The following is a 16,686-nucleotide window of genomic DNA, read 5'->3' as shown; positions in this document are numbered from 1 at the left end:
TAAATTTCAATAGACATGTGGAGGCTTTTGAAGATTATTGTGGACAAAATTTTATAAAAATTGAATTTTGCAACTCTGAGGAGGAAAGTACTATTTAACTAGGAAGGCAGTGCAATAAATAGAAGCTCCATTGCTCAGGTTGATGCCACAGTGGAGGTGGAACTTGAAAAACCTTCTGTGTTCAAAATGGCTGTTTTACTGACAGTGGCAATGAAATAAATTGGATCTTCACTGTTAATGGTGCTTTTTTTGACCTACTACACACTCAGAGTAAACACATGAAACCAATAAATCAATGTATCTGTCATCTTGTACATAATCATTGTCTATAATGCTAACAGATTTGAATTTGGAGAGAAAAATATTTTCTCAGGGTTCGAGGAGAAACATGTAAAACTCTACACTTTTATGCTACGCAACTCCTACATTTGATTATGTAACGTTTCGACTCATACTGGTGGAAACACGGGCTGGTTCTCTGAACACCCACTGGCATCGTGTTGGTGGAAATAAGATATCATAAACCTTCATGAATTTTTGTTTCAAATATACATTATAGATGTTAACCAGTCATTTTGATCAGGTTATTAGTCTACACAGGCATGCAGTATGACGATAAATGCGGATGTATTCAATATGTTGCTATAATGGTGACTCCACTGTATCCTGTCATTTGTGGGTGAATTATGAGTCATCTGCAATCAAAGAAAATTATTTTAAAACGTATTGAATGTACATACTACAAGTACACCAGGAATCATTCTCAGTGTATATGCTGAGGTCATGTGGTATGAGCATGAGCATTATATAAATAAAGGAATAAGTGTAGTGGAACAGCCTGACAATCACATGTAGCCTCTATATATTTAAGTATCAACTGTGAAATAATGCTTTAAGAAGAGAGCAGTGTGTGCGTGTGTGTGCATGTGTGTGTGTGTGTGTGTGTGTGTGTGTGTGTGTATATGGGGGGGGGGGGGGGGGTTATGCGTGTGTAGGCATTTCTTGATAGCTACACATTGTCTCCTTGCATGCTTGTTTTGAACCTTAATAAGCCCGACTGCCTGGCCCTGGCATGGCTCGGAGAGAGGAGAGAAAATGGCTTTCTTACACTTCAATTTCACGCGTATTTTCTTTGCGACTAATGAGCACCTTAAATACGGCGCCAGACTTCAGGCAAGCCTGTGAAGGCTGACATTTTCACACACAGCAGCACCTTGTCACCATGCATGAAGTCCCCTCTACCTGGTTGCTGACGTGTGTGTGTGTGTGTGTGTGTGTGTGTGTGTGTGGGAAGGTGTGTTGAATGCTCAGTGACAAAAATGATGAGAAACATATTCAGCAACGAAACAGAGGAAACACTTTTTCGATCGAAGAAAAGTCACACTTATATAAAATATTTCTCATACATCCCTATCTAGTGACACACACACAGCACACACATGCAAAAGCACAGATTTCTGTACATCTCTAGGGTAGTTTTTTTTTTTTTTTTCTAATTGTTGCTCTGTATAAAACAGGACTTGAGAGTTACACTGCTCTCAGTGCAGTATTGTTGTCATCCTGTGCGAAGCCCAAACAAATCTATCCACACAAAACAGAAGTCTGCACTAATTACAGAGCTGGGAATAAAACGGTGAAAATGAGACAGTTAATGCCAGGGTTTATGCAATTATCCGCTACATCTCGGCTCCAAAATAGAGGGGGGAAGGGCACTTTTCACTTCACATTGTCTGATGCTCCCCCAGTTAAACCATATTAGGAGACATAGTGAATGGATGTGTCATCAAGCAGTGAGCTAAATGAAGGGAGTGATATGAAAGCACTGTTAACAATGTAAGGCTCTGCTATATTGTGGCACATTCTACAAGGTATTCGACAAATCAACGCTAAGGTCTCAAAACAATGCTGCTAAGAAGACAAACACGGTTTTATTCTCTTTGCTTTTCAAATAGGTGATGCATGATGTGGAATAGTGTAGTGTAGATTTAATTGGGGAAAATGCACATCAACACGTGCGCACACACACAAGAGTGACCCGGACGTGACGTGTTAATTCCTCCCGAGTCTGATTTGTGACTTGTGGCCGATCGCTACGTCAGTGCACCACCCACATTGTGCACCGATCTTCCCAACCCCCAAACACTCATCTTTCCCTTCGTTCTGCTTGTGACAAACTTGTGAGCCAAGACACGTCACATTATTGCAAAAAACAAAACATTGTCATTTTAATGCTGCAGTAGAAAAAAAGGTTATATGAAGTCATATAATGGGTGGTTCATTGTCAACAACAACAAAAAAGAGAATCACGGCACAGAATGCATAACAGTGCCTGTGCTGTTTACATGCCATTATTTTACACATTATATTTCCATTCACTGGCAGCTGTCAGTTATTTCAGCAAATTAACTGCCAAAAATGTAGCAGAACTGTCAATCGGAGGAAGGGTAACCATGGTTACCCTTCAGATCCCCCCAAAAATGATAAAGCTGCAGTGTGGAATCATGGGAGAATAATTAGACAGAACAACATAAAAGTTACGAATCAAAAAGGCATTCTACAATATAAAACAACAACCAAGAGTGCTTATAAATAATAGGTTACATTTGTGGAATTCCTCCTTGCATTATAAAGTAGCATCTTTTTGTACAACTTTTGAAATGTTCAAGAAACAATGGAACAAGTATTGTCTTGTACAAGAAGTTTAACCCTTTGAGCACGAGGTGGAAATAAAAGATTAGGGTGGGTTTTTTTTTTCCTCTCAATTTTTATATCATCTGATTAAATAACATTTATAAAACTATTGTGCAAAACAATTTAATTAATGTCTTCATATATTGTGCACCAGTAGATAGTCATACTCCTCTTAAATTAAAAATATAAAATGATGCATAATTTAAACAGAAATTAGTTTATATGTTTATATGTACATTTTTTACACCGACCTGAATTCAAAAGGCCCCTGATTTCAGAAAACTAAAAGACTGTTATTTTGAATTCACACACGTTTTGCATCAGAAACCACTCAGGTATCATGTATAGTATGCTTTTCCCATTTTTCTTTTCTTATTTGATTTTGTGAGGTACCAAAATACACAATAATGCGGCCTCTCAAATATATTTGAACGTGGGCATGTCCAATCTCTGATTTCTCTCTTTTTACTTTCTACATTCTGGACTGGCAATGTACAAGATTTTGCACGTACTCAGAGGGTTAAATTTTGTCTGCTGACATCAGCACACACAGGTCACATTAACTAAAAACAAACAAACAAATAAAAAAAAGAAGTTTTAGTTATTAAAAGTGAAACAAAACCAGTTCATCAATGCATGCAGCTTACTGCATCTGAGAGATGCCCAAACCAAAAAAAGAAAGGAAAAAAACCCTAAAGAAATAAAATTGAATCCAATTTACACAACTTCCAAATACATACAACTTCATTTTAAGTTTTTCTTATATACCTTCATATTTTACCAGTGACAACAGAACCTCTTCACTCAACACTGCACAGTTAGAAAATTGCCTTTTTTGTTTTTCTTATTTATTTTTTTTTACCTAAAATGAGAAAAGAGAATGTCTCCGAACCAGAATGAGTTATTCCAGGAGGAAAACCCACACATCATGTGCCGAAACTAAACAGTAGTTTTATGGCATCTATGTGCAGTTATTTCTTTGTTAGTCATCATCAGTTCATCTTGGTTTTAAGAAATGTTAGAGAGAAGGCTTCAGAGAAAGCATGAGAAATAGAGATAGGCGAAAGACAAAGTAGTGAGTCCTTGATCAGCGCTAAGGTTTCTCAAGTTCACAGACATACATAAGGTGGTCCTCAGGGGATTTGCCATGAGTCTTGCTCAGATGGAGTTTGACAGCATGCTTGCTAGCAAAAGTCCGGTTGCACAGTTTACACTGATATGTGGCGCCACTGGCTTCCTCGTCTGGGGAAGGGGAATGGGAGTTGGAGTGTGGACTTGGGTTGGAATTGGTGTTAGGGTTAGGGATTGAGTGGGTCAAGGCATGGGCTTGAGCTGACAGCAGTTTCTCAGAGAGTCCCTTTGCATGACGTGATATCTGGTTGACTAGCTGCTCCCCAGATAATTTAGCCAGGTCTCTAAGCCGAAAGCCCAGATGTGATTCAAGATGGCTGACGTAGGTGGAAGGGGAGCGTATCTGTGAAGCACAGTCACCACAGAAGAACACAGGATGGCCAGAATCAAGGTTCTTCAAGAACTTTGTGCCACCTGTCCGCCTCAACTGGTACTTGACGTTGGCCAGCCAGTGGCTAATGGTAGTCATTGAAAGGCCAGTGAAACGTGAGATATGCATGCGTTCCTGTGGGCTGAGGTCAGACATAATATACTTGCCATCATTCGTTTGTCTCAAGCTGGAGGCAAACTGTGCTTGCAGGATAAGCAGATGCTGGGGGTTCCAATTGGACTGCCGACCTTTGCGCTTCTGTGCTGGTGACATGTCTTCAGAGTCCTCATGTGTAGCACCATCTACATCTGATCGCTCAGACAGACTGGTCGGGGTGGAAGATTTGGAGATATGGCTTTCTGTTAAATTGCGAAGCATATCAGAAATGTCAGACAGCGCATTTTCGCGCAAAGGTGAATTAGACATGAATGAAGCCACGGCAGATGATGCCTTGGCCATAGTAATGGTTGAAGAAGGTGACACTGAGGAAGGAGTTGAAGTGGAAGAGGACAACACAGCTGATCCCAGGGAGCTGCTCTTATCACTTTTGCCTTTAGTCAGGTCAATGGGCTGGTCATTGTTGATGTGGTAGAAGTAGCGGTCAAGATGCTCATTTGTCTTTTTGGTCTGAGCTGGAGTGGAGGCAGCAACAGCTGCCTTTTCTGCCAGACTGTTGCTCATCTTGAAGAGCATGCTCATAGGGTCCAGAGATGGAAGGGCAGGTTTAGCAGCTTTACCTAGGTGGACATTCATGACAGACTGAAGCGCACTTAAGGGGTTGACAAATGGCTGTTCTGGGGGATGGTCTGTAATAATTGCAGTATTGCTGCACAGAGATGAGACTGGAGATTTAACAGCATGGTCAGTGCCATTTTCTAATGGCTCTTTTGTGAGGGTCTCACCATTGGAGTCCTTGTGAGCGTTTACTGTCCCATTGGTCTCTGGGGTTTTGACTACTCTGCTTTCTTTGGGTGAATCCCCTCTGGCAGACTCCCCAGCTTCACTACTGCAAGGAGAGGGTGTGGTTCGCCTTAGAGGGGAAGCTCGTGAAGTTGTATCCCTCATTTTCTCCTCCACTTTGGCCACTTTTTCCGTTACTTTCTTGACAAGTTCCTCCATGGCGTGAAAGTTATTTTTGGGTAGAGGTGAGGTCTGACAGCTTGGAGGAGAGATAAGAGGTTGATTTTTGGTTGGGGATAGGATCTCTTCACCCGAGAACATGTACTTCAGTGGGGAGCTCTTTCCTGAGTTGCGCAAGGAAAGTTTCATGATGTTTGGGAGTTGATAAGCAGCATGGATGCTGGGATATCCTCCCCAGCTGGGTGTGCCATTCTGTGCTTTGTTGATGGCAGACGTAACTGTGTTTTCCAGTGATTTGAGAATGTCAATCCCACCTTTAGGGCTTTCTTCCAGGTCTTCTTCAGTCAGATATGGATACTTGGAAGAAATGTCAAACTTCTCCTCCGCTTCGTCGTCTGTTGCTTTCCTCTCTTTGCTGCTATTGGTGGTTTCCTTTGTGCACTCTTCTTCCTTTTCCTCTTTTTTAATTTCCTTAGCAGTTATGGCAGGGGATATGCTGGGTGGAGGGGGTGCAGGAGGAGGTGGGGAAAAAGCTGTAGCAGCCAGTGGCACCGACTGTACCTTTTCCTCACTAGAGGACATGGTGTTAGGGGGAGGGTTGGTTGGCACCTCCATAATAGGCTTGCCTTTCTTGATGGCAGAGTTTGTAACCTTAATAAAGTGTCCAGTGACCATCATGTGAGCTGTTAGCTCCTGCAGGGTATCATGGGAGCTTCCACATTCCATGCATTTCAGAATCTGTGATTTTCGAGATTCAAACTGCCATGCATAGCTAGCACCATTCTGATGACCATAACGATTATTAGGAGTGATGTAGGGATTTGCTGTCTTCTGCAAGAGGTCACTGGTGTCTGCGAGAGAGGGTTTGGGTGTTCCTCCATTAGAGTCTGGTGAGCTGGGCAGATCCAGCTCAATGGGGGCTCTTTTCCGAGCAGAGGAGATGATCTTGGCTGCCACAGGTGTCACAGGCTCCTTGAGAGGCACTTTTTGATAGTGTTTTGTCTTGATCATATGGACACTTAGATCCTGTAGTGACTCAAAGGAGTGGCCACAGTACATGCATTTGAGTACTTTCTGAGCATCCTCCTTGCCTTCCATCTCCAGCAGGGAACGTTTGCGTGGCTTGGACCAGCGCTTAGTGCCCTCACTGTCTGTTTCATGGTTATCATCTCGGTAATGGCCTGTTTCATTCATGTGCACCGTAAGCTCAACTAACGTATCATAGGCAGCACTGCAGTCTTTGCAGCGGAACTTGCTGGCACCTGTAAATATGGAGCCATAGAGTTTGGTGCTTTGCCGGTACAGCTGCACAGTGCTAAAGAGGTTAGGCTCAGAAGCTTGGTGTAGTATTCTGTTCTGGTTCTGTGAAACTTGCTGCAAGGTTTTGGCAACAGCTGATTGGTGCCAGTCATAGCCCCCACTACCACAGCTACTGCTGCTGCTACTACTGCTGCTGCTACTGCTGTGGCTGCGTGGGGGTTTTTCAGGTGGAGGCTGTGTCATATTCAGCGATGACCAGTAAGAATTGGTCAAAAAGCTGGTGTAAATGGCCTTCATCTGTTCAAGGCTGTCTGGGCCTGTAGTGGGCGTTTCCTCACTGCTGGGTGGGGCCACAGCTGTCATCTTCATGGGCATAGTTGAACTGAGTGGTGTAAGTGGCTCCTTGGCAGTGCTATCCTCATCATTCTTCACTGAGGCACTCTCAAAGTCTGACATCCTGTCACTGGTCTCGCTGAGGTGTGACTCGCTGTCCATTTCATGGCTGGAGAGGTCTGCAGTCGGAGAGTCGTGGAAGCCTGGCCGGTCTTTGAGAAGGAAGTCCTTGTCTTGGCACATGTATTTAACGGTAGGCTCCTCCTCGACCGCTGAATCATCTCCCTCTACATCCTCATCCATTAAGGCAGCTTCTTTTAGCTCCTCGGGAACATATGCTGCAAGAAAGGAAAAAAACAAAAACAAAGAAGAGACACACAAAGAACCTTGTTATTGCAATGTCCAATTATGAAGATTTCACATTCTACATTCTGCAGTAGGTACTAAAAAACAAAACAAAAAAAACCCCCAAAAACAACCAAAAAAAAAACAAAAACAGATGGACACCAGCTTCCCGACATTACCAAAAAAAGATAACAGGCTCAAATCATACACTCTTGTGTTAATTCCTGCTTGAGTTCACTACTGCATGGCATCACCAAATGAAGATTTGTTTTTCTCTTTTTTAGAGAGAGAGAGAGAGAGAGAGAGAGAGAACTAGAGAGTGAGACAGTAGGATAGAGGAAGAAAAAAGAGAACGTAAAAAATGTCTCTTCAAACCCAAGTTGCCACCTTATTCTTCTCAAGGGGCAACAGCTTGAAATTAAAACTAAATTTGAAATTAATGAAGCACATTCTGGAGGTGGCATTCGTTTCTGAAGTAATAAATTACTTGTATCAACTTTAGAGACAGCGGTTCCTGTCTGTCAATTAATATGTCTTACGCTTCTTCAGCAATCTCTAATGCATTCCCTAACAGACACACTCGCCATTTAAATTAAGAAAGCATTTTCACTCATTACTCGGCAAAGGCTCGCCAGCTCGTAAATAAGAATGAATGTATGTATGTTTCGGATGTAAAATCTACCCCCACAAAACACATTTGCGTCAATTACGAAAGATTAGAGAGTTGAAAGTTATTATTTACTGTTTAGCCTGGAGTATATGCACTCGGCTCACATTTGAATACAACAACTTATGAAATAAAAACGATTCAAATATGGAAGGCGTAAGGATGGAACTGAAGAAGAAAACATCTAATTGTTTTCATTTATTGCCGTTTTTGCAAGAATGAGGAAAAATGCCAGTGAACAATGAGAGAGCAAGAGAGAAGATCAGAGAAAGGGAGCAGGGAGGGTGTATACGACATTGTGGTAATTCTGTGCATTCCGATGTGGAACCGTTCATCGTACACTGACCAGGTATGTAAACAGCTCTGAGTGAGGACGGTATGCAGGCCTTTTCATTGAACATATTCTATCATTTTAAATGACTGCACGAGTCAAACTATCCATGCTACAGTTTCAACACACAGCATATAGATTCAAATCTATATACAGTATCTGTCAGCTTGGACACAGGAGACATTGTGAAAGATTAAAAAGTATTTTAATATAAAATATATATCTCCGTTCACTTGTTAGGAATTCATACACAAACAGCTCCTTTTTTTCAGTTTTAAAACATCCTGAGGGTGAAATATGGGCATTATTGGCATGGCAAAACGCTTAACAATGGGAACATTGAGCAGGCACCTATTGTACAGGCGTTAGTAAAATCACAAGTGAAAATAACACAGTCATCATTAGGAAAGTCACTTTGTAGCCCTCGGCAGTGTGATGGCACAAGATCGGCAGAAACAGACAAACAAACCTCTTTCAGTTATAGCTGAATAACGCACACATCATGCCTTTAGGCATCTTGTGTAGTTGCACAGGCTTTTAATGCTCTCCATGGGGAAACGTGTGATTCAGTTTAATTTACAAAGTTACCCATTAATGTTGAGATGTAGATTTATGATAATGTTCACACGTTATATATTGCTTGTTCATGGATGCTGTTGACTCAAGAATTTATCTCTAGACGTGCATACAGTCTTTAAGGACCGAAAGTTTAAATTCTAGTTAAAAGCACAGACATGGAATTGGGCTCCTTATAATTTAGTACCCAGCAGCCATCACATAGGCTCCACACACATACTGTAACACATGAACACACACACACACGCATACACACACACACACATACGGTATGCGCGTGCACACACACCACCATCTGTTCTGAATCAACCAAAAAGACAGCTGTTTAAGAGAACAATGCCTTCGTTCAGGAAGCAAAACAGCACTTTACATCAAGGCCAAATGGCAACGTAAAAAAAAAAAATCTTTCTCCTCTACACAAAACCTGCCTTAAGACCTGGGATTATGATGCACACCCACCCACACACACACACACACACACACACACACACACACACGAATATCTTAAGCGGCAGATGATACTGTTAATATGAAATCCTTTATAAGCCTCAACAAATACTGTGGAGAACGACCTTGAAAATAAATAGTGAAAAGTAATAAGATGTACCTCGAATGTGAGTGAAAATGAGAAGGAATACAGAGAAGCTCAAGATTTATCATTGATTAAAACGTCCTCTGCTACACTAACCTTGACCTCACAGCAAGAGCAGGACTGCATATGCACCTAACTAATTTGTGTATGAAAAAAGGACAGAATTATTCCAAAGTCATTTGACACCAAACACAAAATCCGACTTGCCTGACAACATGGCAGTCAGCCTGATGGAGAGAAATGAGTACAGAGGTGAAAGAGGAGAAGGAAAAAAGGAGGAGGGTTGCCTGGAAAGACCCGACTGCTTAGCGCACACACACACACACACACACACACACACAATTGCCCTGGCTATGATCCAACTGTCCTGCCTCCCATGTACCCAGACTCTATGTGTTCTAGCTGGGAACAATATTGCGTTTTCATCTCCAGGTTCGCCCGTTTTCAGCCTGGGTTTGAACACACCACACAGGTGCTCTTTTAATTAGAGAACAGGATGCTCCGGTGCAGAGCGTGGCAAAGACAGGAGGAGGAGGGAGCTCGAAATGAGAATAACCTTCCCAATGAATTGGCATCTGATTGGTAGGTCGAGGTTGATCTAATTTACACTTGGATGTCCAGAGAGACGACCAGCAGAGAGCGCAGCTTTGAACACTGGAGGTGAGCGCCACCTTTCAAACTGAGAGGAAACCCTGCCTGGGCTTTCAACCAAACCAACAAACCAATGCAAGATCTTACAGCACATACAGGAAGCTTAAGCAGGGCTTAAATGATGGAGTGAAATCTCCTTGAACACTCCTCCGTATGAAAACCAGGCCTTCGATTAAATATCACTTGCTGTGACTATATTCCATTACTTTATCATTTGAAGCAATAGAGTAACATCCATTGTGGAGATAACAGGACTGATATGTCGTCTTAAATCATATGGAAAATTATTAAAGTCTTTCATATTTGATGCTGAGCATATAGAGAAGAAATATGTTCATTCAAATATGGTTTTATTTTCGGAAAGTGCTGCAATCGGCAGAAACTTCGCTCTGGTTTTAGTATACATCGGATAGAAAAAATATGATTTTATACATGGATTTCATGGTAATATCAATACCATGAAGCAGTTGGTTAAGTTATTTGGTAAAGCGTTCGTGACTGTAAGTGTGGGTTCTATGAAACTAAAAGTCAAAAAGCAGCAGGCTGTTCTGGTTGTAGATGGAGGACAAAAATGCAGCAAAAATGAGCTTGAATAGCTCCACGCCCGGAAAATTTGCCACTCAAATACAGTTTTGCTACCACAAGTGAGCTATAAGAACATACTGAGATGAAAAAGCAAAGAGGATTTGTCAGAATACATGTAATACTAAATAAATAAATAAACAAACGAGACTGCCAATGATGGTGTAGCTCACTGCAGCCCCGTGAGAAATCAAATCTGGGTAGAATTAATATGCACCCTAGGTACCCCTACCTTCATGCCAGAAAGAATCAAAATCGGTGAAGAATTGAGGAAGAAGAAGCGATTTGTGTGGAAACTGCTTGTTAGGGCTTAATTACGCCAAATCTTCATTATTAATTGCAATTATGCAAATTTGGGTAGAAGCCATATCCACCCCAGGTAGACCCACCTTTCTGCCAAAAAGAATAAAAATCGGTGAAGAATCGAAAGAGAAGAAGCAATTTACGTGAAATGTGGACGATGCTGAACGGATGCCAGACAACACGTGATGGCATAAAATCATCGCGTGTCGGCTGGATGAGCTTATAATAATGATGTCAAACTCTAATATGTTCACTAAAGTAATGTTAACAACTTCTACCAAACTCCTAGACAACCACAGCGCAGGAGATGGGATTTATTGGACTGTAAAAGTTACAACACCATGTAATAATATATCTTATTATATGACACGAGCTACTTCTGGTAAAATCGTATGCTCAGATTGGTTCCTTGGCGGGCAGTATTTTCCCGTGATGCCTGTGGGCGATTACGGACTTTCTTTCCAAGGTGCCGGCTTTCAATGTTGCCAAAAACAAACAAAAACAAAAGGACAAAAAAAGATGAATTGGAAATGAATACAGAATCAAAAACGGCTGAAAGACAAACAAAAGTCAGTGGGTTATTCAATAAATGAGCAATGAAGAGCATTCAGAAACCGCTAACAGAAATTCAGTTTTGAAACCGCCAGGTGTTTATTCTGGATGCGTGACTCAACCACGTTACAAATATGACGTAACTGAAAGCAGTGTTACGTCTCATTATAATGACCATCTATTTTACGCTTAGAAATAAAAAAAAAAAAGCCATATCATAAACTCCTTATTAACCTTGCTTGCTCGGTCTGATATTTTCCTGTAAAGACCTCGCACTCAGTTAATAAGTAGTTATTAACACTTACATCAGTGTATACTGTCTTCAACGCATTTGCTTCAGTCAAGGTGAACTCCTAACAGTGGATCTGAACCTGACCTGCAGTGCATTCATGACACAGGTCTTAGATCTTAGTGAAGTCTATCTGCAGGATATCTGTACGCTTCCTCAATCCTCCGATACTTCTGGGCGTGTGAATGAGAAGGACAGGACGAGAGAGTGAACTACTTGGTAATTAAATCTGCTATATATAGCCCCCAAAGCCCACATTTATAATGGGAGGTATCTCTCTTCTAATGTGGCACTATCTGCAACGTGATATCATTAGGGGGAAAATGGTTTGTAGCCTTAAGCAGACAGGCTGTCTGTGTGTGGCTGGAGAACGAGAGATAGTGCATATCTCTTTCTCCTCTCTCTGCTCGCTTTCCATTCTCCTCTCCTTCTTTCCTCTCCTCTCCTCTCCGGCTATCGCGGCCCGCGTTAATGAAGTTAATTGAATCTGAGATCAATAATGCTTAATTATTGCGATTTGACGCACACAGACAAATTGGTGGGGAGGCCAGTGTGGATGTGCATGTGTATGTGTATATGAGAGAGACCTTGTGTGTGTGTGTGTGTGTGTGTGTTTGTGTGTGTGTGTAGCGCTGGGGTGGGATAGGGGCCATGAGCAGGAAAGAGAGCGCGGACAGGCAAGCCATCGATCCCAGAGAGACGCCCATCGACCAGGCCCTCTGACGGATAGAGGCACCTCTCTGAGAAGCGAGAGAGAGAGAGAGAGAGAGAGAGGAGTGAAACTAGGGGCAGAGATCATGTCACACTTCAACCATACCCAGCCGAGAAAGAGGGGCTGTAGTATATAAAACGACAGCGCTATTACCTATGGAATTACTCACAACTTGTTTACACACTGCATGGTGCGTCGTGAGTGTTAATTACATGGGCTACACGGCCAGCCGCTGTGTAACAACATGCACTTTTCCCTAATTGTCCCAACACACTTAGCAGGAGGCTGGCCTTTCTTCTTTAACCTCAAATCTATATACCGTAGGGTTCGCGCCAGCCGGAAAACCGGCAAGCATTTCGAGTATTCGAGGAGCGAGTGATGACAGACGACAGTGAGCGAGAGAGAAGGCAGCCCGGATTAGAGGAGAGAGAGAGAGCTGAGGAGGTGCAGCAGCAGCCGCTGAACACAGAACGGGTAAACATAGACGCTAGCACAACTAATCGCCAGCTCATGCCACTCAGCGGGAGAGGCTCTGACAGTCTGCGTGCATGTGTGTGTGTGTGTGTGTGTGTGTGTGTGTGTGTGTGTGTTTACACACCCCCGCTCTCTCTGCTAGTGCATGACAACCGGTAACCACTCTGGAGAGCAGTGCTTCCCTCACCATGCTCCTTAACACTCTCGCTAAAGCTCTGAGCGTCGCAAGACGACAGCTTCCTCCGCACACGCTGTGTATATTTCAATCCTGAACTTTCAGAGATGTGTAGATCTGCATTTCTAAATCAATGCATGCATTTAAGGTCAGAGAAAGAGAGAGAGAGAGAGTGTGTGTGTGTGTGTGTGTGATAGAGAGAGAGAGAGAGACAGACAGAGAGAGAGATCAAGCTCATGATCTTCTGCTTAACCCCGAACTGATTAAGCAAACAAAGGCATCGCCAACTGTTAAAATAACCGTGGAACAGAAATATTATTGGATCATCATGGACTTCAATCATGTATCATACAGGCTGTGTTCAAAAACACTTTTGTTGGCAGAGTCGTGTTTTAGCCTTATCACATCACACAATGATTTCCAATCAAAATTTTACATGTGCTTCTTGGAAAGCTTCCTCCAAATATTTAAGCCTTAAGGGCAAAACACCACAGCCTTCCTATTCTCATGGGTACACACACACACACACACACACACACACACACACACACACACACACACACACAGTTCTTCACATCTTTCACACTTCTATCTTTTAGTCTTTCTAACCTCATTACCTCTCTGGACTTTCCACATCTCAGGCCAACACACACACACACACACACACACACACACACACACACACACACACACACACACACACCACATTGTAATCATATACACCCAACTTGCTCAAAGAAAATGACCTGAATGTGGTGCAGCAGTTTGTTCAAATCCATTATGATATTCAATCAAGAATATCCTTATTTTTGACCAAAGTCAAAACTAATCTCACAGAATTTTCTGACAGGTCAAACAGAAACATGAACTAAACGCAGATCCCCAAAGTACAGCCAATGAATCTTGTAATAAATGATAAGTTTAGAAACATTCAGAATTTTTAAAAAGAAGAAAAAAAATTAGCCAAATCTTATCAGTACAAACATGAAAACTGAAATATTGGTTTGGGTCAACTGAACGTTTCAAACTTTTTTTTTTTAATGAATAAATAAATGTACTTGTAAATAAATGTATTTTTATTGTCTAGTTTCCTCATTATTAGTGCAATTGGTATATTTTTTATCAAAATAATCATTCTCAGTCATTCCAAAATAATGCATTTTATAAAATTCACTGATCGCTAGGCACTGAATACAATTCTAAGTGAAAACAAACAAACAAACAAAGTATAAACTTCTTATGGTAAAGAAGAAAAAGTAGACAGTCAAAAGTAAAAAAAAAAGTAAACAAAACTAACAAGCTGATTCAGTTTTCTGTAGTTTAAGAACAAGATATTTTTGTACATCAAAGAAAAGAACTTTTGCTTGATCGACTTCAATTTTAATTCCAGTTGTAACGTTACATGAACATGGATCAGTATCGCAATATAACAGGAAAGGCTTTTATTGTTATAACAAGATTTTTTTTCATATTTTAACAAGATATTTTCACATTATTACGACATACAAACTTACCACGTTATAACAATAAACTTTTCTTGTTTACCTTATTACACTGTAATAAATTGTTACAACATAAAACCTTTCATGTAATAAGATGATATCTTATTAGGCTCTAAAGTGAAACTCATGCCTGAATGAGGAACCAGTGTGTGGAGAGAACGGATAAACTGAGGAATACGGCGCATTCACATGATTTGATTCAGTTCTACTATACGTTTGTGTTGAGACCTGGCGAGATTCTGCTGTTATTGAGAACGGTGGATGATACTGTAATTATATCTCCTTATAACATGAAACTTTCATGATATTACTATAAAGTTATCATGTTTTTAACATGAAATGTTTCATGTCATAAGAAGATAAAAAGTATATTATTATAGTAAGAAAAGTTACTTGTTATAATGCGATATGTTTGGTTGTCAGAACAATGTGAAAATATCCTGTTAACACGTGAAAAAATCTTGTTATCACAATAAACTTTAGACACTATAACATGATATGGATCCAATTTTTCCAATACGGTGCTGTACATGAACAATTATTCCATGAAATCGAGTCGTACATGAGCTGATAGCTGATGAGGCGCGTAGCACCGAGTTGGCTATAAGTCATGTACGATGAGATTGAGTGGAATAACTGTTTTATTCTGTCCACATTAACTGGATTTTGAGAAACAGCATTTTTATTTTTTGCAAAAACGATAAATAAAAACTTTATACAAAACATCCGACAAAATAATTTCCACTTAGAATGTAAACAATCCAGAAAAGTGACAGTAGCAATTTGTGAAAAGTGCGATAATAATAATTATTTAAAAATAAAAAAAGATATGTTCTTACTAACAAATACTTTTATTCCATATTTTGTTGCTTTTTTGTATTTTTGGGGGGGTTTGTTTTCGATTAGAGTTTTTATTTTGTCCTCGGTTGGTTCAGCAACACGCACCGTCATTTTGTTTTTCTCTACTCATAGTATATGAGCTGATAGTAGTACTGTAGCCAATCAGAACACACCATTGTTCATATCCAGTGTGTGTGTGTGTGTGTGTGTGTGTGTGTGTATGTATGTGTATATATATATATATATATATATATATATATATATATATATATATATATATATATATATATATATATATAGTCTTCCCCCCCCCCCACACACACACACATTATTGTGGATTTCCTGAAAAAAGTAATAAATGGTTCCATTTTACCAATGTGTTACCACGACTCAGATGATGTGCTGAGCTCTAAATTAATAAGACAGAGAGAACTACTTTGGTTCTCACTTATCATCCGACTAATAACGCTGGCTGAAATTTTCACTTCAAATTTCTTTCGGATGGTTTTGAAACTACTTTGCCTTTTAATGGCCCTCTTCTTGATTTCTGCAAATGGGACCAAAAACATTAGCCAGATGCTTATCAGGAGCAAATTAAATTATCTGTAAAATAGAAAAAAAAAAGAAAAACCCTCAGAAATCCTGACAGTAAGAAGTCATAAATTTACAAGCAAAAATCCTTAGGTGTTTTTTTGTCAAGGAACCAGATCGCATTACTCTGCAAGTTTAGATTAACGATGCCATGGCTGAGCCGAGAGTTATAGAAAACGCGGTCTTTCCACCTCGACTGCACAATATCAAAGAATACAGCGATAAAACGCTAAGAGATTTTCAACTACATTTCCTAGAATGCACTGTAGCCAGCAAGCCAGGAAGCATGTGACCGTTTCGCTTCCAGGATGCAACGGGAGATGAAGGTATAAACTGCATAGCTTTGTTTATCTGTGTCCTTGTTTTTGTCTCAGCTGTTTATGATGTATAATTATGGTGCAAGAGCAGTTTCCTGTTCCTTTCAGTGTGTGGAGTCTTCTCATCTGCACAAACCTCTGTTACTTTGAAACGGCTGAGCTGAGAGTTATGGGAAATGCGGTCTTTCCTCTTGGATTGTGCAATATAAAATAAGAAAGTGCAAAGAGATTTTCTCCTACATTTCCTCGAATGCATGATCATTTTTTACTTCCTCATAAACTTGTGACTTCTTAATCTTGGAATTTCTGAGATTTTTACTCA

General features: G+C 40.6%; 1 protein-coding gene across 3 annotated transcripts in view; it reads right to left on the bottom strand.

The window, feature by feature from the left end:
- Positions 1-2,197: 2,197 nt before the first annotated feature.
- Positions 2,198-16,686, bottom strand: part of tshz3b (teashirt zinc finger homeobox 3b) — a 55,174-nt gene continuing 40,685 nt past the window's right edge. For all 3 annotated transcript variants that reach the window (XM_060911815.1, XM_060911816.1, XM_060911814.1), the window contains one exon: positions 2,198-7,203. In XM_060911815.1, the coding sequence (XP_060767798.1) occupies positions 3,785-7,203 (3,419 nt within the window). In that variant the 3' untranslated portion in view covers positions 2,198-3,784. The remainder of the gene's footprint in view (positions 7,204-16,686) is intronic.

The sequence above is a fragment of the Neoarius graeffei genome, chromosome 27, assembly GCF_027579695.1.
Source record: "Neoarius graeffei isolate fNeoGra1 chromosome 27, fNeoGra1.pri, whole genome shotgun sequence".
NCBI classification, from domain to species: Eukaryota; Metazoa; Chordata; class Actinopteri; order Siluriformes; family Ariidae; genus Neoarius; species Neoarius graeffei.
The sequence above is the reverse complement of the archived record's forward strand: the minus strand, read 5'-3'. Positions and strand labels throughout refer to the sequence as shown.